The sequence below is a fragment of the Chiloscyllium plagiosum genome, unplaced genomic scaffold, assembly GCF_037043375.1.
Source record: "Chiloscyllium plagiosum isolate Xiang-an unplaced genomic scaffold, Cpla_swu_hap1 HiC_scaffold_18, whole genome shotgun sequence".
Classification (NCBI taxonomy): Eukaryota; Metazoa; Chordata; class Chondrichthyes; order Orectolobiformes; family Hemiscylliidae; genus Chiloscyllium; species Chiloscyllium plagiosum.
In genome coordinates this window covers 60,082,290-60,107,765 of record NW_028270156.1, presented here as the reverse complement: position 1 = coordinate 60,107,765, position 25,476 = coordinate 60,082,290, and the positions used below count along the sequence as shown (strand labels likewise).

General features: G+C 40.1%; 1 protein-coding gene across 3 annotated transcripts in view; it reads left to right on the top strand.

Moving 5' to 3' along the window:
• The window catches only part of LOC122557930 (mitochondrial glutamate carrier 1-like), a 141,416-nt gene that overhangs the window by 55,449 nt on the left and 60,491 nt on the right, over positions 1-25,476 (top strand). For 2 of the 3 annotated variants that reach the window (XM_043706156.2, XM_087996716.1), the window contains exons 3-4: positions 5,934-6,051; positions 24,718-24,843. In XM_043706156.2, coding sequence (XP_043562091.1) covers positions 6,032-6,051; positions 24,718-24,843 — 146 coding nt within the window. In that variant the 5' untranslated portion in view covers positions 5,934-6,031. Of the gene's footprint in view, positions 1-5,933; positions 6,052-24,717; positions 24,844-25,476 lie in introns of those variants that run through there. The other variant, XM_043706159.2, reaches the window with a different exon arrangement.

The window sequence follows — 25,476 nt, the reverse complement described above, 5'->3', positions numbered from 1 at the left end:
ACAAGTATTACTTGATTTTTAAAAAAAAAATCATTATTGTTTTGAAATTCTATCCTGACTTCACCCCGTTTGTCTCTGTGATTTCTCCCTTTGTGCAACCCCTTGAGTTATCTGTAGTTGTTCAATGTTGGCGACTTGTGCATCCCTGACTTCACTTACTCCACCATTGTCAGCTGTGGCTTAAATCGTTTTGGTCTTAGGATGTGAATTCCCTTGCTATTCCTCTCTAATCTTCTCTCTTTACCATTCTTTACCTACCTGTTTGACAAAACATTCAGGCATCAATGCCAACATTTCATCCTATGATTTTTATCAAATTTTGTTTGAAAATGCTTCAAAGCAGCGCACTGGAATAAAGGTAAAGATGTATTTTTTCCCCCAGGCTCTTCCTAAACCTTAATCTTAACTATTAAGGTTGCTCAGCTGGAAGTATGATCTCAGCTGTACTCAGAGATATGATTGACTAATTTTGACAAGTTCGCAGAATAATAACTAACTGTTACTTTCAGTTTCTACATTCTACCTTCCACTCTCTCAAAAAGGGCATTGAGACTGTTGTGTTACCCCTATACTCACACGAGTCAACACTAACCAGATATCATCCCTGAACCCTTCCCAGACTGAAGTAAATTCACGTGGCATTGACGATAGTCTGTTTTTGGTATTTCAACCTTTTTTAATTTCACAATATAGTTTATAGTTTATATTCATTCAGAGCATGTGGGAGGAAGTGAGGACTGCAAATGCTGGAGATTAGAGTCAAGAGTGCAATGCTGGAAAAGCACAGCAGGTCAGGCAGCATCCGAGGAGCAGGAGAATCGACGTTTTGGGCATAAGGTCTTCATTAGGCTAGGCTGGTACTCATGCCTATCCCGAGTTGTGAAAGTAGTGAGCTGCCTCCTTGAACTGCTGCAGTCTATTTGTTGTGGGTACAAACAAAATATGGTTGGATAGTGAATTACAAGGTTTTAATGCAATTCTGGATGTAAGTTTGCTTGCTGAGCTGGAAGGTTCATTTTCACTTAATGCTGTGACAGTGGAAGAACATCCAAGCCTGGAATGTGAATGGCTTGGTGGAGAACTTGCAGGTGGCAGTGTTTCCATATTTCTGCTGCCTTTGACCTTTTGTATATGGTAGTGGTTGTTGGTTTGGTAGGTACCAAGGTGATGTTTTGCAGTACATGTTGTAAATGGTACATACTGCTGCTACTGAGCATTGTGGTGGATGAAGTGAATGTTTGTGCATGGGTGCCAATCAAACAGACCGCTTTGTCCTGGATGCTGTCAAGTTTTAGAGTGTTGTAGCTGCACTGATCCAGGGAGGTGGGGAATATTCCATCGCACTCCTGAATTTCACCTTGTCGATGGTGAACAGGCTTTGGGGAGTTGGAAGGTGAGTACTCACTGCAGGATTAATTGGGAAGAACAAGGGCAGTGTTGAAATATTGATCTGGAATTTTAGTTTGGCAGTATCGAGTAGTTGTGTTGCAGAAGCACCTTATGGCAGAGCACTAGGTACGGTTCTGCAATCAGCTACAATTGCTTACCTAAATTACCAGAGAGAGAGAGAGAGAGAGAAGAAAAGCTTGCACCCGCCCAATGCCAAACCACTTTTCTGCTCTTACCAGAATCTGGAGAAACGCTGTGTTGACGTAAGAGGTTGTGTTCCCTGGAGGTCACATTGATGAACTGTTCCCACACTATTGGCAGTATCATCATCTTATACCTGACTCCAACAGTAAATGCATAGAAATGGTAGGAGTTAATTCTCCAACACCTTTTCATTTTGTTGTCTCTGTGTGAACATGATATTTTCTCAGACCACCTTTGCTACATATGTGCATCTGTTAAATCTATCCTGTCCTTTTATCTCTGATGAGTGGAAACGGCTTCTCATGATATCCTCTTTCCAATCCACTCATGACTTTGAAACATGTATCAAATCTCCTGTGCTTGTACCTAAAGTATATAATCTGTGGAGTATGAGCTTCTCTGAGAAGGCTAGCATTAATTTCCTCTCCTTGATGAAGCAGTAGAGGTGATCTCGAACCATGTTTGCGTGGAGCAATGAGGTAAAAACAATGACTGCAGATGCTGGAAACCAGATTCTGGATCAGTGGTGCTGGAAGAGCACAGCAATTCAGGCAGCATCCGAGTGTCCTCGGATGCTGCCTGAATTGCTGTGCTCTTCCAGCACCACTGATCCAGAAGTTGCGTGGAGCAATGTCAGCAGTAATGTTGTCACAGTTTTTAATACAATTGAATACCTTACGAAACACTTAAGAATCTGTCATGTATGTATGGTCCAGGCATCACAAATAGACCAAATTTGCTGCTGAGTTGCTGCTGCTGTGTACTGTTCAGTCCTGCTCCTCTGTGCTCTGAGGTCAGTGGACCCCCCTATAAGAACCACTGCTTTTAAGGATATGCATGAGCTCATTTTTGAATGACAATCTGACAGCTTCATTGCCAACTTACTTGCAGATTTCTTATTTAGTTTAAGTTCTGTTTTCAAACAATGACTGCAGTGGGATTTGAACACTCATTCTTTGGAGTATTACTTCCAGATGGGTTAGCAGTGTATGATAACTTGCCAGATGGATGATTACTTTATCAGTTTAGATCCAAATAAATCTGTGGTGCTTTTTGTATAGGTGGCACCAGTGTATTTTAACGTAAATCACATGATTACAGTGCACTGAACGATATGAAATTTAATAACGTTGGGCGTGAACCAGGAGACCCTGTGGGTTCATGGTGACTGAATAAGGTCTTTTCCAATACTATTGCACTTGCCTTAGAGAACTGTATTGATGGTTTGGGAATTGAATTCTGTCCTCTTGTCAATGTTCTGTAAAACCTGTCAATCTATGCACTGTTTGCTCACATGCCCTGAGAGAATATTTTGTTTTTATCGTTGGCCCAGTCTTTTTTTGTTAAATGGCATACAAATGATTGAAAATTGAAAGCAGGTACTTGACATTTTAGCTAAACATGAAAGTAGATTGCCATTTACCAGAAATTGGATGTCTTTGAGGCTTTGGCAGCTGTGAAGGCATTAATAAAAGAATCTTAAATGCGATGGTAAAGTATGAAGCTTGACACAAATCCTTTTCTCCAATAGTTGGTTTATTTACAGAATGCAATATTAAAAATGTCTGCCTCCTACTTGCTAACCTAATATCTGAGCAGATTCTATTTGTATATTTTCTCATCAACCCTGTACAGAGATGTTATTTCACACCTCTGGAGCAGTTGAGACTTGATCCCAGGTATCCTAGCTCAGAGGTAGGACCATTACCACTATGCTACAAGAGCCGTACAAGGGGTGTCTCAAGTGATCTAAGCACTTCCCACTGCTGTCCTTCTCCTGTAATTTAACAGTATAGAAGGCATAGTCCTAGAGTTTGACAGAATTGAAATCACAATTCTGGGGTTCAGCAGAAATGTAGAGGAAGGAAGTGCTATGATTTAGCTGTACTGGAATGAGAACTCTAGTATTTGGTAGCATGTAACATAAATGTTTGCTTAATTTATATTTTGTGAAAAAAACTTACCTGTTTTTAAAATGGACACAACAAGTCTCAAAAAAATGGCCACAAAGCCAGAGATGTCGCTCATGGACTCAGCAAAAATCAGATTATCTATGTACTATGTCGAGAAGCAGTTACAAAAACTAATTAAATAACCTGAGGAGTAAAATGGTCCATTGAACTTTCCAAAGATATAAAAACTCCAAAGCTTCTGTTACTAAAATAAGTGATATCATGGACAGTGAGCAAGATTATCGGAAATTGCAGCAGGAACTTGATCATATGGGAGGTGGCAAATGGAATTTGAGAGAGATAAGTGTGAAGTCTTGTATTTTGGAAAGTCAAATCAAGGTAGGTGTTTCATGGTGAATGGTAAGGCCTTAAGGAGATCAGTGGAACAAAGGGACTTCGGAGTTCAGGTGTCCGGTTCTTGGAAAGCGGAGTCACAGGTAGACAGTGCAGTGAAGACGGCTTTTGGCACACTGGCCTTCAGTCAGGGCACTGAGTATAGCAGTTGGGAAGTTATGTTGCAGGTGTACAGGATGTTGTTGAGGCTGCACTTGGAGTATTGTGTTCAGTTTTAGTCACCTTGCTATAGGAAGAATGTTATTAAACTGGAAAGACTGCAGAAGAAATTTACAAGGATGTTGCCAGGACTCAACAGTCTGAGTTATAGGGAAAGGTTGGACCAGCTAGGACTTTTTTTCCATACAGCATAGAAGACTGAGGGTGGGAGGGGGGATCTTTATTGAAGTGTATAACTATCATGAGGGGCATGGATAGGGTGAACTCACTCAGTCATTTTGCTAGGGTTGAGGAATCTAGGGTTAGAGGGCATCAGTTTAAGGTTAGAGGGGAAAGAATAAAAGGGAACTTGGGCAACTTTTTTTTTACACAGGGTGGTACACGCATAGAATGAGCTACCTGCAGAAGTGGTTGAGGTGGGTACATTAACAACGTTTAAAAGACATTGGACAAATATGTTGATAGGAAAGTTATAGAAGGATATGGGCCAAGTGCAGGGAAATGGGGTTAGCGTGGGGGGACATTTTGGTCAGCATTGATCTGTTTGGGCCTGTCTTCGTGCTGTAGGACTTTCTATATTGAGCAGAAAACTGGAGGGATGTCACAAAGAGATCCAGCAAAATTGGCTTTGCTTTGTGGAGTAATGAATTTATCAAAATTTACGTTTGCAGCCATTTTGATTAGTTGCAATATTGCTAGTTCAACAAGGTCATGTTGAAGAGGATCACTTGAACAGAGTCATTGTGAAGCAACCATGACTTTTCAACTGGGAGACAGAAGAAGGTAGTGAGTGATGCTGCACCAAATCAGGTTACCACAACCTGCTGTACAGTAGAGGTGACATAGAAGACACTACACTCACTTCTATGACCTGTTTTGCTCTGTAAACTCCAAGTATTGGACTAGAGAAAGCATCACACCTCCCGAAATTGATTTTTGAGATTTCAACCTATTTGCTTTGGAAAGATGATCATGCAAACCAGGCACTGGTCGGAGAGAATGATCTCATATATTTTTTTCATACACATAGAGTCATAGAGATGTACAGCATGGAAACAGACCCTTCAGTCTAACCTGTTCCTGACAACCAGATATCTCAGCCTAATCTAGTCCATTTGCCAGTAGTTAGCCTATATCCCTTAAACCTTTCCTATTCAGATACCCATCCAGATGCCTTTCAAATGTTGTAATTGTACTAACGTCCACCACTTCCTCTGGCAGCTCATTCCATACATACACCACTGTGTGAAAAAGTTCCACTTAGGTCCCTTTTAAATTGTTCCCCTCTCATCCGAAACCCTATGCCCTCTAATTCTGGACTCTCCTATCCCAGGGAAAAGATTTTGTCTATTTGCCCTATTCATGCCCCTCATGATTTTATAAACCCCTACAAAGTCAACCCTCAGCCTCCACGTTCCAGGGAAAACATGGCATCCTCCTAGAATTTCCTGCTGAGTCCCATCTATTTGCTTTTCTGCCACATGTTGCTACTAGCCTTCTGTAAAATGTGATAAAAGAAACACTCAATCTGACTGAAACCATTTCATTTACAGGCTTCCCTGAACAGTGGACTGATTCATGGACTGATGGACAGTACTGATTATCGAATCAGAATTTCATTTATTCACTCTTTGGATACAGTAACTTAAAAATATTGCATGAAATGGCAAAATATTCCTTTCTTAGAAAATTAGAATACTACAGGTGTGTAGATTAGCTCAGCTTACTATATATAGCATTACAGGATTGTATGAATGTGAAAAATGTAGATGAGAATACAGCCTGAGCACTGTATCTATTTAATGTTCAGTAAGCATTTAGGTTTCTTTCATTTTTAATGTTAAGTTTTCTGATTTGGCTTCATTCTCTTTACAGGTAACAGAGTTAAGAAAATAACCCAACTTCATTTGAGGATCTACTTTCTGGATTTGAAGAATCTTTTCTTCCCACAGAGGGCTTGTGGTTTGAATTAAATGGCTGATAAACAAATCAGGTATTTACCTTGATGTTATCTTCACCGTTGAAACATTTTTTTGACAATAATTTCAGCTCATGGTAATATTGGACAAGTCAGATCCGACAGTGAACTCTAGCATGACATGCCACAAGCTTTATTTTTTCCAATTTGTTTACTAGGATAATGATGAGTCACTGAACACATTCAGAAAAGGCTGCCAATGTACTTTTTTCACAACAGAGCATCAAAGTTTATTGTAAACGACAAAAAAAGTACAAGAAATACTTGACACAGTCTTATTACAAAAATCTGAAATAAATATTCAATCCTCCTCTTCTAAACAACAACCTTGCAGATTCTCAAACTTCAGTGAATGATCGCCTTGCTTTCACTTTAAGTTCCTTGCTCAGTGGGTAGGGCTGTAATTGGTTTCTTTTCAGTAGATTTCTATCTTCACTTTTTTTGGTTTCTACCTCTTCTTGAGACCCTTAAAGTGCTAATGCAACTCACTTATCTATTTTTTTTTTAAACATGGGTTCCTTACACTACTCCTCCTAAGTTTTGACTCTCTCGATCTTGTCTCTTACTGTTAAAGCCACTTCTTCTTTTCTTTTACCCTGACTGTGTTTAAGAAACTGAAATTTTGTTGCTCCTGTTGCAGGCCATTTTCTCTGAATGATCTGCCTCTCTTTCGGGGTGATTCTGTCTTTGCAATTGGATACCTTATTGCTAGGCAGCAGCCCAATCTTGTTCTACCTTCAAATCTTGTTTCTAAAGCACAGATTCACCCATGACTCTCCATTTTAAAATGCATGTAAACAAATCTCCACATGAATTGTCGTTGTCATAACTCAAAAGTGAACTGACTATGTTTTCCCTTCTTAATGCATATACAGTATGAAAATGGAAATCACACTTGAGGGTATACATGGTTCTGTTCACTTTAGAATGCAGGTTTACAAATAATAACAATATATCCGGAACATTCTTTAAGATTAGAATGGAAATAAATTCCATCTAAAATCAATAATTAAGTAATTACGTTCTGAGTGGTAAAGGTTTAGATTCTGTCTGTGGATTTTTTTGTTTTAACTCTAGATAGAACTTCATCCTTTAGTCTTTCCACTTCTATCTCCTCCAAAGTGCTAGCACACATTGCTATGATACGTTCAGTGATATTGATTCATCCTGCCTATTCTTCACATGTAAACCTATCCAGTGACTGTTGATCATCTGTTCCACTGTGGAAGCCATCACTATCAAGTAGTAACCCCCCCCCCTCTCCCTCACCTGACCTGTAGCACCTTTGGTTTTAAACCAGTTTCAGTGCATCATGTGGAACTTCGCTTGTTCTCCTGCCATATCAACTTACTTAACTTCTGCTGAACCCAAGGGCAATAACTAACTGTAGATATTGTTTTAATCAACCTGCCTAGAATTGTTTTTACACACCTCTGGAGTAGGTGGGACTTGAAGCCAGGTCTCCTGGCTCAGATGCAGGGACACTAACTCTGCACCACTAACATCTTGGGTGTTATTGTCTACAGCTTGCTTCTATTAATTGAAGATCACTTAATTTGAATTTCTGTTAATCTGTATTAAAATCATGTGCAGGAATCTAACCTGTCATCTTATCAGAATTGATTTATCACTGAATAATCTATTTTATCAATTAATTCATTTTCCCCTGAAGAGATAAAAAGATTTCAAATTAAACAAGAGTCTCTCATAATTTGACAATGAAATAGAGAGTAAATTTAAATTGCTCCTGACCAATATAACAACATATGGTAAGTTATCCTACTAAATAATTACAGGAGCAAACAATTGGGAAGACATTGTTTGGGTTATAACCATGTTAATAATTTTCTGATTTGTTCAGTTTTTGAATAGGCCCAGCACAGCATCACAAGGAAATAATTTATACATGATTTACTTGGTGTATTCCTCTTGGACTACCTGACTACCTTCTAGGGAGGATTTTGCCTAGCTTTTTATTTAATACATTAAATGTTGCTTGCACTGTGGTTAGCACAGCTGCCTCACAGCATTAGGGACCCGGGTCCAATTCCCACCTCGGGCAACTCTCTGTCGGTGTTCTCCCTGTGTCTGCATGGGTTTCCTCTAGTGCTCCGGTTTCTTCCCACAATCCAAAGAAGTGCAGGTCAGGTAAACGGGCCATGCTAAATTTCTGACAGTGTTAGGTGCATTAGTCAGGTAAATATAGGGTAAGGGAATGGGTCTAGGTGGGTTACTCTTTGAAGGATCGGTGTTGGGCCAAATGGCCTGCTTCCATATTGTAGGGAATCTAACCTGTGGAAAAGGTGCCTATAGTTTCTCTCAACTTCTTCTCTTGCAGTGAATTTTTGTAGTCAGCAAATTGTTGCTCAGAAATTGAATATTTCACCTGTTTTAGTTAATCTATGTCAGTAATGATGCCGGTGATGGTTAAATTCAGATGTGAGCTTCATCTGATCTCCTCTTCCCCCACTTCCCTTCCCGCAACCTTTAAAATGACGCCATTTATTGTGCAGTGTGATATTTTCTTTTGAATAAGTATGTGGTGAAAATGCAGATACGGCTCAAAAGAGAGCAGGACTGGATACTTGGTATTCGTGGATGCACAATGTTCAGAAAAGATGAGGAAGGAGGGAAAGGAGCAGTTGTAATTGTTCTGATTAAGGAGTATATTCCAGTTCTGGAGATAGAGAGGATGCCTTGGCTGGATCAAGGACAGAATCTACTTCATTAGAGTTAAGAAACGGTAGAGTGTCATTATACTCCTACATGTGTTCAATAGACCACAAAATAAAGGGACTTGGAGAGGTACGGAAACCCTGAGTTGTGATAATGGGGGTCTTTAATGATTCAATTTTTAATTGGAATAGCAATAGTTTAAAGGGAAGGTGGGGGACAAAGTGTTTTTCAAGAATATTAAAGAGAATTTTTTGATTATTATGCTTTTGTTCCAAAGTGACCTTTCTGAGTGTTGCTTTTGGGATATGAAGCAGGACAAGATGATCAAATATTAGAAGAGAAACATTGGCAAAGAGATACAGAAACATAGAGAATTGGAACAGAAGTGGGTCATTCAGTCCTATCAGCCTGCTACACCATTAAACGTGTTCGTGGCTGATCATGCAACTCAGTATCCTAAAGGATATGGATGACAAGGTTCGGAAACATTGGATGACAAAAAAAATTGCGAGCTTCATCAAAAAGAAAAAGGAAGCATATGTAAATGTTTAAGAAACTGAAGACAGGCAGTGCCCTTGAAGAATGCAAAGTTAGTTGGAAATAAGTCAAACAACGAATTAGGTGGGCTAAAAGCAGCCACGAAATATCTTTGGCTTCAGGATTAAGGAAAAATCCAATGGTGTTTTATACAGGCTGGTAGCTCGGGGAAGGATAGGTCTATTCAAGGACAAAGGAGAGATTTTATGCTTTGAGCCGGAGGAAGTGGTGGAGGTCCTTAAAGAATACTTTGCATTGGTATTCATAAACGTGAAGGACGTGGTGGATGATGAGTCTAGAGAGGGATCTGTTGAAATTCTAGGCATGTCAATTAAAAAAAAGGGAGGTGGTGTTAGGTGTTTTGAAAAGTATTAAGGTAGACAAGTCCCCAGGACCTGATGGGATCTATCCCAGAATGTTGAGGGAGGCAGGTGAGGAAATGTCTGGAGCCTTGTATCCTGTTTAGTCCCCGGGACCTCTCGTGTGATTAGAGAATAGCCAACATTGTTCATTTGTTTAAGAGGGAAATCATAGGTAATTTGGGCCTTAGGACAGTGGGAGGGAAATTATTGGAGCAGATTCTTAAGTGATTGGATTTACTCGTTGGGGAAAAATATGGGCTTTTTAGTGACTTTGTGTGGTGAAGGATATGTCTCTCAAACTTGATTGAGTTTTTTTGAGAGTGTGCCAACATGATCAAGGGTAGGGTGGTAGATGTTGTTTATGTGGACTTTAGCAAAACCCTTGACAAAGACCCTCATAGCAGGCTGATCCAAAACATGAAGACACATAGAATTTGCTGTGAGCTGGTAAGATGGATACAGAATTGGCTTGGTCAAAGTAGACAGAGTGGCAGTGTAGGGGTGTTTTTCCAGATTACAGATCTGTCACCAGTGATGTTCCACAGGAATCCTGCTCAGACCCCTATTGTTTGTTATACGTAAATAAATGATTTAGACTAGAATGTAAGTGGCCTCATTAATAAATTAGAGGATGACAAAGATCAAAAATTTGGGAAACTGCAGATCATGAGGAGGATTGCCAGAGGATACAGGAGGATATAGATATGCTCGAGACTTGGGTGGGAAATGGCAGATGGAGTGTAATCTGGATAAATGAGAGGTGGTCCATTTTGGGAGATCTAATGCAGGAGAGACATATACAGTAAACGGCAGAACCTTTAGTAGCGCCAACATACAGAGGGATCTAGACGTACAGGTGCACATTTCCTTGAAAGTGGCTTAACAAATCAATAAGGGGTTGAATTGCATGCTTGCATTCATTGGTCGGGGCATGTACAATTTGATCCCTCTAGACCTATGAACTACATCTGTCTCCTCCTTGAAAACATCTTAATGTTTTGGCCTCAACACTTTGTGTGATAGGGAAGTTCACAGACTCACCACACTCTGGAAGAAATTTCCACTCACCCGAATCCGAAATGGCTTACTTTGTATCCTCAGACTGTGATCCCTTGTTCTGCACTCCCTGGTCGTTGGGAACAGCCTTCCTGCATCTACCCTAAGATCATGACTCATCTGTCCCAGGCCTCCACTCCAATTTTTGCCACCACTGCATAGCCCTCAGTGTCCTGATAGTTAAAAAAACAAGAATCTATTTACTACTACTTTGAATGTTTTGTGACCTAAGCTCCACAACTCTCTGGGGTAAACAATTCCAGGCAATCCCTCACCTCTAGGAAAAGAAAATCATTTCTCACTCTTAAATGAGTGTTCCCTTATTCTGTAACTCTCCCTAGTTCAACATTCTCCTATTAGTGGAAACATTTACACAACGTCTGCCCTATGAAGTCCCCTCAGAATTTTGCATTCAAGACGATCACCCCTTGTTCTTCTAAACACTAATGAATAAAGGCCAAACTAGTTTAGCCATCCTTGATAAGTAAACAATTTTCTTTCCAGGAATAAGGCGAATGAATCTCTTTTGAACTACATCAAATGCCGTTATATAAGTTTGAGATTTTGGAGAAGATTTGTAGCTCAGGTTGTGGATCAGTTTGTCGCTGAGCTGATGGGTTTAGTTTCAGACATTTCGTCACCTATGCTAGATAACATCATCAGTGAGCCTCTGGTGAAGCATTAGTGTTCTGCCCCGCTTGCTATTTATGTGCCTTGGTTTGTTGTGGAGTGTGATATTATGTCCGGTTCTGTTCTGAGAGGTTGGTAAATGGAGTCCAGATCTATGAGTTAATGGAGTTCTGGTTTGAATTCCCATGCGTGTCCTTGTTTGGCCTGGCCCAGGTTGGATGCATTGTCCCAATCGAACTGGCGTCTCTCTTCATCTGTGTGCATGATAATTGGTCATGTCTTTTAGTGTCTAGTTGGTGCTCATGTATCCTGGTGGCTAGTTTCCTGCCGGTTTATCCAATGTAATGTTTGTTGCAGTCCTTGCGGGATATATCTTTGTTCTGCTGGCTGTGGGTATGGGGTCCTTGAAATTCATCAGTAGTTGTATTAGTGTGGTAATAGGTTTATGGGCTGTCTTGATGCCTAGGGACCAGAGTAGAATCATAAAGGTATATACAGCAAGGAAACAGACTCATCGGTCCATCTCGTCCATGCTGACCAGATATCCTAACCTAATCTAGTCCCATTTCCCAGCAATTGGCCCATATCCCTCTAAACCCTTCCTATTCATATACTCACCAGATGTCTTTTAAATGGTGTAACTGAACCAGCCTCCTCCACTTTCTCTGGCAGCTCATTCCATACACATACCACCCTCTGCATGAAAGTGTTGCTGCTTAGGTCCCTTTTAAAATTTTTCCCTCTCTCACCCTAAACCTCTGCCCTTCTATTCTGGACTGTTTGCACCCCCCCCCCACCCCCCCAACCCCCCCCCCCCCCCCCCCTCCACCCACCCCAGGGAAAAGACCTTGTTTATTTAACCTATCCATGCCCCTCATAATTTTATAAACCTCAATAAGGTCATCCCTCAACCTCCAAGGCTCCAGGGAAAACAACCCCAGTCTGTTCAGCCTCTCCCTATACTCAAACCCTTCAAACCTGGCAACATTCTTGTAGATTTTTTCTGAGTTTCACAACATCCTTCCTTTTGGATGGAGACCAGAATTGCATATAATGTTCTAAAAGTGGTCCAACAAATGTCCTGTACAGCTGCAACAAGACCTCCCAACTCCTATACTCAATGCTCTAACCAATAAAGAAAAGCATACCAAACACTCTCTTCACTATCCTGTCTACCGTGACTCTACTTTCAAGGAGCTATGAACCTGTACTCCAAGGACTCTTTGTTCAGCAACACTCCCCAAGACCTTACCATTAAGTGTATAAGTCTGAGCTAAGTTCCTTGGGCAACTAACGCAGTTTTTGAGCAAAGTCTGGAATATTGCGTGCAGTTTTGGTCTCCTTCCTACCGGAAGGATGTTGTAAAACTTGAAAGGGTTCAGAAAAGATTTATGAGGATGTTGCCAGGGTTGGAGGATTTGAGTTATAGGGAGAGGTTGAAGAGGCTGAGGCTGTTTTACCTGGAGCGACGGAAGCTGAGGGGGTGACCTTATAGAGGTTTACAAAATAATGAGGAACATGGATAGGATAAATAGACAAAGTCTTTTCCCTGGATGGGGAGTCTAGAACTAGAGGGTATAGATTTAGGGTGAGAGGGGAAAGATATAAAAGTGACCTGAGGGGCAACTTTTTCACGCAGAGGATGGTTTGTGTGTGGAATGGGCTGCCAGAGGAAGTGGTGGAGGTTGGTACAATTACAGCATTTAAAAGTCATCTGGATGGGTATATGAATAGGAAGGGTTTGGGGGGGATACGGGCCGGCAGGTGGGACTGGATTGGGTTGGGATATCTGGTTAGCATGGACGAGTTGGACCGAAGGGTCTGTTTCCGTGCTGTACATTGCTATGACTGTATTCCGTTGCTGAACTAAATTCTAATAGGTATTCTGTTTCAGTAACACAAATCCCACTTATATAAATCCAATTAATAAGAACAATAATTTATAAAATAGTCTCTGAAAGTTCACACAGAATGGATCCTCCAGAATGCCCCTTTTCCATTCCACTGAATCTGCTGTTCGGGATGTTGTCTCTGCAATTCTTCTATTCGGAACACCTCTCTCCATCAAATTCTTCAGTCTGAAATGCCTTCACAATCATTTTCTGGTGTCAAGAATATGCACTAAATGTGTCGTGTACTTTTATAGATGGTGCTTTTTAGAGAGTGTCGAGACTTCTTGTGAGAGCCCAGTATTTCTTTCTCAGATGGCTCTTTGTTTTCACCCCTTCAGATCAAGGTTGGCTCTCCACTCTCTGTCCAATTTCCTCTCTGTTGTATACCATACTTAGAGACACATCAAATTTTTATAATATGATTGGTTTCAGGTTGTCAAAACCATCTGATTTGAATTTAATTGGTCCTTAATCTCCAAGTGCCCTTTTAAATTAATTGGCTGAATTTGCACTGTTGTCTGCCTAAAAATGCTATTTGGGCCTGCCAACTGAAAGGCCCTTCGATACGCCTAGTTTCAATTTTGGGGCTGTCTGTACAATGCTTGCAAACTGTCACACACAGACAAAGCACAATCTCTTAAAGGGACCACATACTGCCTTTCAATTTGAGTATTCTACACAACTTTGTAACACCTCCCTCCTTCAGAAAATATTAACCATCGTGATGAAAAGATGGCTTCATTTTTTTCTCTTTTACATCGTAACACCATTGTTGTTAGTTCCATGGGTCATTGATCTCAAGTTATACCTTTGATACCAATTCTGCATACATATATAACATTGGACCATTACCAGTTCTATTTTATCTAAACATTTTCTTTTAAGCCTGCAGTAACACATGTGCAATAACATTTTTATGACCCACAACATCTACAGTTCTTAAATTAAAAGTCTGTAATGTAAGACTCCAATGAAATAGTCTCATATTTTTCTCTTTTAAACCTTTCCAAAAAGGTGAGTGATTTGTGGTCTGTGTACACAGCCGTTTCCGAAACATTGTTCATAACATAAACATTAAAATGTTGTAAGGCCAGTAACAAACTTAATAACTCATTTTTGATGCTGGAGTATTTTTTCTGGTGGATATAGAGTTTCTTTGAAAAATAACCATTGGCATTTCAATTCCGTCTTCATCCTGCTGCACCAACACAGCTCCATCCCCTACATTGCTGGAGTTGATTGCAACTTAAAAGGGTTTCAAGAAATTTGATGTGGCGAAACACAGCTGTAACACAGCCCTGTCCAACCCATCACTATTCTTTTCAGTTAATTAATTTGGATGTTCAATATTTTAGAAGTAAATTCACCAAGCTGCAATAATGTCTCCTGATTTAAAGTACTTGACCAATCAACAGAGACACAGAAGAAATGTCCACCAGTGGCCTACATGTTTTCCTGTAATGTTGAATTTAGGCTCTGACAGGTCGACACAGGTTGGAAGAGCTCTCTGCTGCCAGGTCTTCTTCCCCACCAGCAGTGTCCACCTCATGCTGGTCAGCTCTGCTCCTATTGAAATTGCTGTCCCCATGCTCTCACTTTTTTGTCTTTCAAAAATACAGCTAATTTAGGAATAAAGTATAAGGAAATGCAACAGGAACATAACAGTTTAGCACAGACTGCAAAAGGTACAGTGGAAGTTTGATGTTCCTCATTGGAGCATCAATCCAGTTGCAACAAAAAAAACAAATTCCTAAACAAGGAAGTAAAATGTTTACAGTCCCAATAAATCTACGTGTACTTTCACTGTTTAAGAAGGGCAGCATCCTCCTCTGTTCTTGTACCTTTAAGTGCTAATAACTGCCTCCTTTTCCTATTTCTTTAAGATGCTGGTGGCTATTTTCAGATCCTCCTCACTTACAAAGCTCTGTGTTGTTTAGTTTCCACTGGGTAATTGTTGGCAGAAATATGCTTCTGATAAATTACTGTGACTGCATTTTTGACAATTCAGCATTAAATCCAGGCTGGTGCTGAATTTAGGCTACTAGCTTTGAAGCTGGGTGGGATCAACTTTGAGTCTTTAGTCAAAATGAGTGATTGCTGAAACCAAATAGGATTGTGAAACTGAGGGTTCTTCATAAATTCCACGTTAAAGGGGTGAACATCATGATATCTGCTTTTTGGTAGACTTTGACGTCAGCTAGAATGTACTTTTTTTTGTTGCAAAACCCAGGTGAAAGGTCAAGGCCCGCAGTGCAGGACACTACAAGGGTTGATAAGTTAGATAGAAGATCTCAGTGAGCACGTGACCAATCTGTGGAGCAGACTCCCTGTGGAGACGATGGAAGCGGTTAGTACTAATTAATTCAAATGCAAACTAGATAGATTTCTGTCAGAACATAACATTTTGGGAGATAGTTCAATGAATGTTTTGAGACACGATGATTGGGATTAAGGTCGTATTCTGGAAGGAAAATGGTGACTTTGGACCTATATTTTCTGAATATCTCCTCACTGACATTTTCCTTCCTGTGTTCTGGGCTTATTGCAGATTAGCTGATCATTATTGATTGGAATGAGTCTCCAACTTCACTATCAGCATATGAATTCAAAGTATGTCAGTCACACTATTTGATGTTTATGCTCTGTGAGCTACCTCCTGCTCCTCTTTGTGTAACCCTATCGATGTAGCCTATTTTTTATTCTGTCTCGTAGTTACTGACTTCCCGTTGAATGCATCCATGCTGTTTATCTCAGCTGCTGCTTCTTGTAGCGTAGTACATTTCTATGATGTAAATCAAGCAATAATGAATGCAACTGAAAGAAAAACCCTGAAAAGAACAGAGGGGTATGGTTTTGAAGCCTGAGGAAGGAATGGGTTAATGTAGGGATATTAATTTGACTCTACAGTTTAAGGTAAAACCTCTATCATTTAGAGCACTTCAGTGGCAGCTTGAATAGCATTAAGGTGTGTTTGTTATCAGATATGATCAAATTAACACCTAGATTAACAGCTTGTATGTTTTCTTATCAACCTGTCACTCATAAAACTCATGAAGGCAATTTTTTTCCCCCCCCACACCCTCTATCTCATCTGATATGAACTGTTATTTATGCCAACTCTTTTCTTTGAGTTTCTGGTGTTTAGTGAATTTTGAACTCATTTGGCAACAGCACAATTTTCAGTCGTTTTTCTGTGTGGTCAGATCGTTGTTGAGAATAGTAATGAAAGGTAATTGAGGCGACTGGCTGCGTGACCAATTTCCACACTTTCTCATTAATCCTGTGCTGGTCAGATGACCCATTGCTGAGCAGTGGCTTTGCAGGTCTTCCTGCACTTTTTCTCTTCCAATGAGCACTTCACCTTGTTCCACCCTCTCACTTGTCATTTAAGAATCCTTGGTTTTCTACTGCTCACCCAAGTAGCGTAAATATAAGTTCTCCATGAGAGAGCTTCACTGCTTGCCTCTCAGATGCAGCACTTCGTGACTTCTCATTCTCGGTGATTTCAGCTTCCATCTCCATTTATCAAGTTTTTTTAAAAAGTGCAATTAGAAATTGTGCAATCTACAATTGTATTCCCTCCACTCTGGAAGGTTTGGAGGTGATCAGATTGAAGTTTATGGGGAAGAGATTAGGGTAGATAAAGAAAAAAAATTTCTGCTGGTTGGGCAATCTGGCATAAAAGGGGGCATAGTTCTAAAATAGGAATCAGATCTTTCAGGAGTGAAATTATTTTTAAAAATTACCCCTTGTATGGGCGATGAGATATTTCAAGCAATCTTATGCCAATGACCATTGATCCATGATCAATGTCTAAACTTGAGACTGATGTTTTGTGAGCTCAAGGTATTTAGGGTAATGGGACAATGGTGGATTCTGGTCACTGATCAGTCACAATCTCATTGAATATGCAACAAACTAAAGAGGCTTACTCCTATACTTGTTTCATTTTGTTGGAATTTATTCACCTCTGATTCTCCCGCAATCTTTCTCCAAATAAACTCCTCTGTCCATTGTCATGGCTATGTTCGCACTGTGGGTCAGCTGTTGCTGCAATGTCCCTATCTTCTCATTATCTTAAGCACAGGTATGATTCATCGCTGGGAGGCACAAGCTTATTATTGGTTGTGGAAGTATAATCTGTTTTGACATTTCAGTATTTTCTGTGATGTGGTCCTCTGCTGAGCTCACCATGCTAATATGAAAAAAAAACACGAAAATCCACTTTGAGAAATTAATGGGAGGCAACTAATACTTTTGCTTGATAGAGAAATTTGAGCCTGAGCCAGTTACCTCAAGTCTGCTGTTTTCAAACAGAGTGAATTGATTTTTTTTCTCCCACTACTACTCTTCTGTAGCAAGTTTCAATTAATCTAGTGGTAGCTTGAGTGAATGTAACTAGATTGGAGAGACTTGGTTTGGACAACATCAAGATCATTTAGTGTACAGATTATTGCTAGGGAAGGTGGTGATGTAGTGGGCTTTTCACTGCACTCATAATCCAGAGATCCAGGTTATGTTCTAAGGGCTCTTATACTACAGTCGTAGTGTCCCAACATCTGAGCCAGGAGGCTGACTTGCTGAACGGGTATATCAAAACACATCATGCAACAAGTTGACTAAAAAATATCTCATCTGGATCCTTTGCTTTCACACTGCCCAGACATTGGTCTTCCTTTAGGTTCCACTTGGTATAGTGATACGCAACCTCTGGCTCATGGAGTACCCTTTACAGAGCTATAGGTCAGAATGGCTTGTGAGCTGGAGGGATTATCTGGCATCTTTTGTCTCAGTTGAGGAGGGTGTGACCCCTGAAAGAGACTAAGAACATACATAAGAGGCAATATATTTAACGCCACCTTGCCATTAATGGTTTCGACTTTCTGACTTGCTCTTCATGGCACAGCTCTCCCTCTCAAACACCCCCCACCCAAAATAAAATCCCTGCTCCTGGAGTCAGAGTCTAATCTCAAAAGTTGCTGTCACTTGATTGGCCTGCTGAGATGTGCAGGAGTTGGTTGAATTATTAGTATTTGTCCTTGATGGATAGCATCACCAGGCCTGACTGATCCCATCCTGGTCCTCTCTCTTGCTCATTAAAACATCTATTCACTCCTTCACTCCATTGTGTATTTACTTTCTCCCACAGTGATTCATCGCTTACACGGTTACTTAAATGTTCTCTCTCTCAAACGTGATCTCATTGCTGCTGACTATTTCCCATTTGCAAGTAATCTCGCCACATGCAATTGCTTAGATTATTCAGCTCAATTCATCCATGCTGATGATTGTCCTCCAACCAAACCTTTTCCCACTCATTTAATAATGACAGGTAGTTCTGGGATTACGCACGTTTCGGCAATGTGATTTGGCTATAATGTCACTGAAGAATTAAGGGACGGTATTTTCGAGAACTCTTACTGCTGTTCGCAATCGCGCAACTCCAGCGGGGATTGGTTCATGTACTTAGTTCTACGCGTGTATAATGTCTCACCAGTCTTTGTGCCATTGTGTACATGCGCTAATGTCAGCTGCCAACAGAACCACAGACCTTTCCATGAGAGGAACTGTACAGAGAGCAGCTTTCTTACTTTTTAGAAAATGTACTTTTGTTTCATTAATAAATATGATTTATACTTTCATTCAGGCTTCACTATACTTTGCCTGAGACTTTTGGGTGATTTTTTTTTTTGAGTGATGGTTTTTGCTGGTCTGCCGCTCACCCCACTTTCCCTATAGGCCCCATTATTATGTTAAGCAATTTTCTATTAAGTGAGGTTTTGCTGGAACACAACTATGGCGTTCTAGGAGAACTGCCAGTATGGTTATGATCTGCATTGCATTTTCTGAATGTTTGAGGGAAGGATTTGCAATTGTAATCCTGGAAAGAGAATTGGGTGAATACTTGAAGGCAAAAAAACCTACTAATGTTCTGGGAGCATGACTAATTGAATATCTCTAAGAAAGAGCCAGCAGAACACAATGGGTTGAATGACCACCTTCCATTGTGCCTCATTCTAATTTGGTGAGAGAGTGGATCGTTCCTTAGCATGTGCTGGGACTACAGGATTTTTAAAGCTTTTTGATGTGAAATGTTTTCAGATGCAGTAATATAACTTCTTTAAAGATATCTCATTAAGGGTTAAATAAGCTAAAATAACAGATACAAACCAAATGTTAATTTGTATTCATTTAGAGGCAATAAATTATTTTATGTCTAATCTCTTGGCTTTTAGGAGTTTGATCCTTTGATTTATGAGACAGTGGGGTTGGAATGCCTTTTATGGGCTCAAACTTCTTCTGTGTACATTGTGGTGCATATTTGTAACAGTCTTGTGTAGTTAGCTGCAGTGATCCAGCCTCTGCCACCTTTTTAGTTCATTGGTGTCAGGTTATGCACAACTGTGTCCACATGGCCTTAATGATCAGAATTACCATTATTTTTCAAAACAAGGTGTGACTTTTACTTTCCCTGCAGTGTTTAGAAAGTTGATCTTTCAGCTTTTGCACCAGGGTTTAACAAACTATCTGATTATAATAAATTTTTAAAAGTTTCTTCATGGGATAAGGACATGGCTGGTTTGGCCAGCATTTAGTACCACCTCTCCTTACCGAGAGAGCAGTGCAAAGTCAATTGTATTGCTATGGATCTAGAGTTGCAAGTGGACCGGTCTGGGTAAGGAGGGCAGATATCTTGCCCATGAGGACATTAGTGAACCGGATGTGTTTTTACAGCAATTGACTCTAACATTCTCTGGTTCACTGATTCTATGCTGTATCATCGCGTTCGATCGGTCTACAGCTTAATCTGCCATTGTTGTATATCTCAAATATTTTGGCTATCAAAAACATAGCAAAAATCTATTATTTGTAACAGACGACTAAATTAGACTCAATGGCCGCTTGTACTATTTTTGCCTAAAGAATTGTTTCCTAATTTCATTACTGAAAGTTCTTGCTCTAACTTTTATCTGTAATACTTAATAACTTGTTCCCCAATCCTCTTAACCTATCTCGCATCCTGAATCTTTTGAAACCTTTGATTAAATTATCGGTTAATATTCAAAATTCAGGTAAATTTTAGGTAAAGCAGAAAATACTGAAAGTATTCAGAAGGAGAGATTATGGTATTATTGCTAGACTATTAATCCAGAGACCCAGTTAATTCTCTGAGAAGCTAGGTTTGAAGCCTGTTGTTGTGAAATTTGGATTCAGTAGAAGTCTGGAATTCTGAATCAAATAATGACACAAAACCATTATCATTTGGCAAAAAACATTTGCTTCACTAACATCCTTTAGACTGTTTATATTACAGCCCTGCCACCAATTTTTAGTGTGATGAGAAAATATTGTACATATTTAATGATTCCAAATTTCCCCAACATATGCCACATCTTGTACCTGGCATTAATTTTAGATTTGTTGTGTAAAGATTTTGAAGGAGAGTAACGAGGGTTGATATTCTTCAGGGAAGTAAACCGTGTTCCTTACCTGGTCTGGCTGATATGTGACTCCAGACTAATAGCAATATGGTTCATTTTTAACTCAACCCCCATCCCTAATGGCCCAGACTTAAATGCTAGCCCGGCTGCATCCTGTAAATACATTTTTAATAAAATGGTCTGGTGGGATACGTGAAGATGGAAATTTTTCGATGGATAGCACTTCTACTTCTTAATCGCAAGTTTATAGATTCATGTCCTGCTGCAGAGGATAACAAAATATGGGATGATTCATCAGTGGCAAACTGAGGAAGTACCAGCAAGTTTTAAGATTTGTAATTCAGAGCAAACATACATCCAGAATCTTAACCTAAGAGCTGGAAGGTTCATTTCCAGACGTTTCGTCACCTAGTAACATTTTCAGTGGGCCTCCGGGCAAAGCATTGCTGAAAATTCCTGCTTTCAATTTGTATGTTTGGGTTTCTTTGGGTTGGTGATGTCATTTCCTGTTTTTTTTTAAAGGGGGTGGTAGTTGGGGTCTAACTCGATGTGTTTGTTGATAGAGTTCCGCGCCATTCAGTGTGTGCTGCAGCACAGAGGAACTACGAAGAGCAGTGGAAAATCACCTAATCAGTGTATTCAAAAAGAATGGGTACCCAATGAACACAGTCCGCCGATTTCTCAACAACAAACCCAAACAAGCAAACAAAACACATTCAGAAACCCTCGCCACTCTCCTCTACATCAAAGACATCTTGGAAATGACTGCCAGACTCCTCAGACCCCTTGGCATCATGGTAGCCCACAAACCCACCTACACACTAAACTTGAAATACCCTACACAGAAAACAAGCAAAACTAATATCATTTACAAAGCACCGTGCAAGAACTGTAACAAACACTACATTGGACAAACAGGCAGAAAACTAGCCACCAGGATACATGAACATCAACTAGCCACAAAACAACATGACCCTCTCTCACTAGTATCCTTACATATGAATAAGGAAGGACACCACTTTGACTGGGACAACACATCAATCCTAGGACAAGCCAAACAGAGACATGCACGAGAATTCCTAGAAGCGTGGTATTCCAACCAGAACTCTATCAACAAACACATAGAGTTAGACCCCATTTACCACCCCTGTTTTTAAAAAAAAAACAGGAAATGTCATAACCACAGGAAATGACATCTCCAACCCAAAGAAACCCAAACATATAAATAGATCCTGCTTTCTATCAGCAATGCTTCACCTGGAGTCCCACTGAAGATATTTCCTCTTAGGGTGACAAAACGCCTGGAAATGAACCTTCCAGCTTAGCGAGCAAACCTACATGAGGTAGCACCACACTGTTGGGGAGTGCAGTCTTTGGGATGAGATGTGAAAATGAGGCATCAACTTATATCTTGGGTAAATGTTCAGATGGAACTATTTCCGAAGTGAACGTGGAACTACTTCCAAGTGTCCTGGCAAATATTTATCCTTCAGAAAACCAAATTGTCTGGTTATTTCTCATTGCCCTTTGTGAGACTTTGCTCTGTGCATATCAGCAGCCGTATTTCCTCGAACTGTGACTCCATGCCAAAAGTACCTTAATGTTTGTAAAACCAGGTTGCAAAAGGCAATATATAAATTCAGGCTTATGATATCTCTGAACGTTGGCTCATCTTTGCTTTTTGGTGCTTCATGGCAGGGGGCACTAGAGCCAAAGTTAACATGCCTACAGCTATCTCAGTTGAGAACACTATGTACACATCAGGGATTAAATCTAGATACACTTGGTGTGAGTAGCTCATAATTGCTTTTTCTTGCTGATCAAATTTGTATGGACGACTGGTTTGAAAAAAAAGTACCCAAGTTGCTCTATTGAATTGAAGTTGGGGACTAGTGAGGTAGTTGTGTACATTCCAAAGGCGAAGACGAGGAGCATCACTTTGCATCACACCATGCCATACCTCAGTGCATGCCATGTTGCAAGATGAAATATTCCACCTCTTTTCCACAGCTTGCTGAGTGCTTCCAACACCTGAAGTCAAAAAAAAAACCCAGCAAACAGAATTTACTCTTAATAGATTTTGAATTTCTGAATAATTGATGCTGCAACTCCTTGGATTCATTGTTACTCTCCTGTACTGTAGTATTTTTGTGCAAAATATTTATCTTCCTGTGTTAACAGTTTCCAAGAGAAGGAATTTAGTTATCGAAGTGTCATGAAAACACCCTACATGTATCCAAAATGTACTTTTACAGAAATAGCTCGACCGCAAAGTTTCTGAGGGAGACCAAGCAAACTTGTGTTGTTATTACACAAATGGCAACATATTCTCCCTTTCCTCAGGAGAATAATTAATAACTAAAATATTTGAGGGCCAGGAAGGGTGCTGAATGACTGACTGACTCAAAACAAAAAAATCACCAATTAATTTTTTAAAACTGATCTCTTAAGCTCTTCCACTGCTGTTAACTACAGTTAGTGATCTACGTTTATTAGTTATTTATGTTGGAAATGTTAAATTAAAAGTTTTCAGACACTGCTGTAGTCTGGCATGAAATTCTTGTTTTCTCTGGATGGGTTATTTACTGAAAGTGACTATCAGTTTTGTAGGGACCCTAAGTGGCCATACAATCCTTGTGTCTACTTTTCTATTTAGTGTGATCATAACTGATGTGAATCTTAATTCTATTTACTGATTGTGGCTGCCTACTTGCGGAGCGTTTCAGAGAACACTTGTGGGACACCCAGACCAACCAACCCAACCACCCTGTGGCTCAACACTTCAATTCCCCCTCCCACTCCACCAAGGATATGCAGGTCTTTGGACTCCTCCATCGCCAGACCACAACAACACGACGTTTGGAGGAAGAGCGCCTCATCTTCCGCCTAGGAACCCTCCAACCACAAGGGATGAACTCGGATTTCACCAGTTTCCTCATTTCCCCTCCCCCCACCTTGTCTCAGTCAAATCCATCGAACTCAGCACCGCCTTCCTAACCTGCAATCTTCTTCCTGACCTCTCCACCCCCACCCCAGTCTGACCTATCACCCTCACCTTGACTTCTTTCCATCTATCGCATTTCCAACGCCCCTCCCCCAAGTCCCTCCTCCCTACTTTTATCTTGGCCTGCTGGACACACTTTCCTCATTCCTGAAGAAGGGCTCATGCCCGAAACGTCGATTCTCCTGTTCCCTGGATGCTGCCTGATCTGCTGTGCTGTTCCAGCAACACATTTTCAGCTCTGTAATAATAGTCTTGTTATTTTATGCATGTATTTGTAAGCCTAATAGAAATCTTACAACAGAAAGAGGGGCCTTTTGGCCCACCATGTCCATGTCAAGTAATATCCACCCTAATCTCATTTTCCAACATTTGGTCCATAGCCTTAAAAGCTGTGACATTTCAAGTGTTCATCAAAGTACTTCATCTTTGTGCATGATCTTGCCCTCTCTAACTTTAAAGTGGTACTGTTTATTGTAAAGCCTTATTTCATGTATCAGTAAAACAGTGGAGGGACTAGTGCACAGATATATCAGATTTCTGCACATTGCATGGTGTTTGAACCTGAAGTGGATGTGATTTCCTTTTTTCCTGAGCTTACATTAAGTGGTGCAAATAGAATTTGAACCTCCTGAGTGAATAGTTGTGAATTTTTTTTTGCTGAAGACATGATTGGTTTGCATCACTGCCACGCAGTTTGTTCATTTTGCTGTACTGTCCATGCTGTTCGTTTGGTGGACTTAACGAACTCTGAAACTGCAGTGAAACACCTGGCTAAAATTTACACAATGTCACAGAAATTACTTCTCGGTGAGGAAAAAAAATATTGTTTTTGTTTCCAGATCAAAAACCATATGTGCAGTCTAAGCATCAAAAGGAAAAAGCTGGTTACTGTGAATTAAAAATTGGAATAGATAGATTTTTGATCACTTGGGGAATGAAGGGATTAGGGGATTGAATGGCTCAGGAAAGTAGAGATGAAACAGAAGATTAGCCTAGCCATGAATGTATTAGAATTAGCATGGCTGGCTGTGTAGTCTACCCCTGCTGCTATTTCTTAAAGTTTGTCTTTTCTCTCTTCCCAGTTTACCTGCCAAGTTGATCAATGGAGGCATTGCAGGATTAATTGGCGTCACTTGTGTGTTCCCAATAGACTTGGCAAAAACACGGCTTCAAAACCAGCAAAATGGCCAGCGGATGTACTCTAGCATGTGAGTAATACAAAAGCAAGCACACCACTCAACATAATCTCGCTTTTGATCTCAGCTGTAGAGATGAATTCTATGCATTTGATAACCTCTAATTCATGTCCACGTTGCACACTTGAGTCAAAATCAATTTGGAATGTCTGAGTTCACAATAAGCATTTATTTTAATGAATTGGTTCATCTGAGTATCTGCTTTTATAAACACATTGCTACTTAGTTATATACAGGGCACCGAGAAAAGCATTCATCAAACTTATTTTTAATACATTGTATCCAATGTTGCTTGGTTATTTGACAATAATTGCTTAACTTATAATTGCCTCCAAACAATCTTCGCTGTTCATTCTGCAGTGCAATATTAACTTGGCTTTCTTTAGGATACAAGTTTTGGGGAGTTTGTGAAGTTTATAAACTTGATCGTAAACAATCATTGTTAGAGATTTGTACGATGAATTGTAAATGGCTTGGCCAGGCTATGTATAACGATTGGAAGGCATTTTTACTGGAGAGGTGTTACTGGACGGTTTGCATTGTCACCAAAAGTCAAAATTGCCTACTAAGTGCTTGGGGTTAACCATTGTTACTCTCTCAGTGGATGGTAATATTGTTCAAGTCAGATCCAAGAACATAACCTGG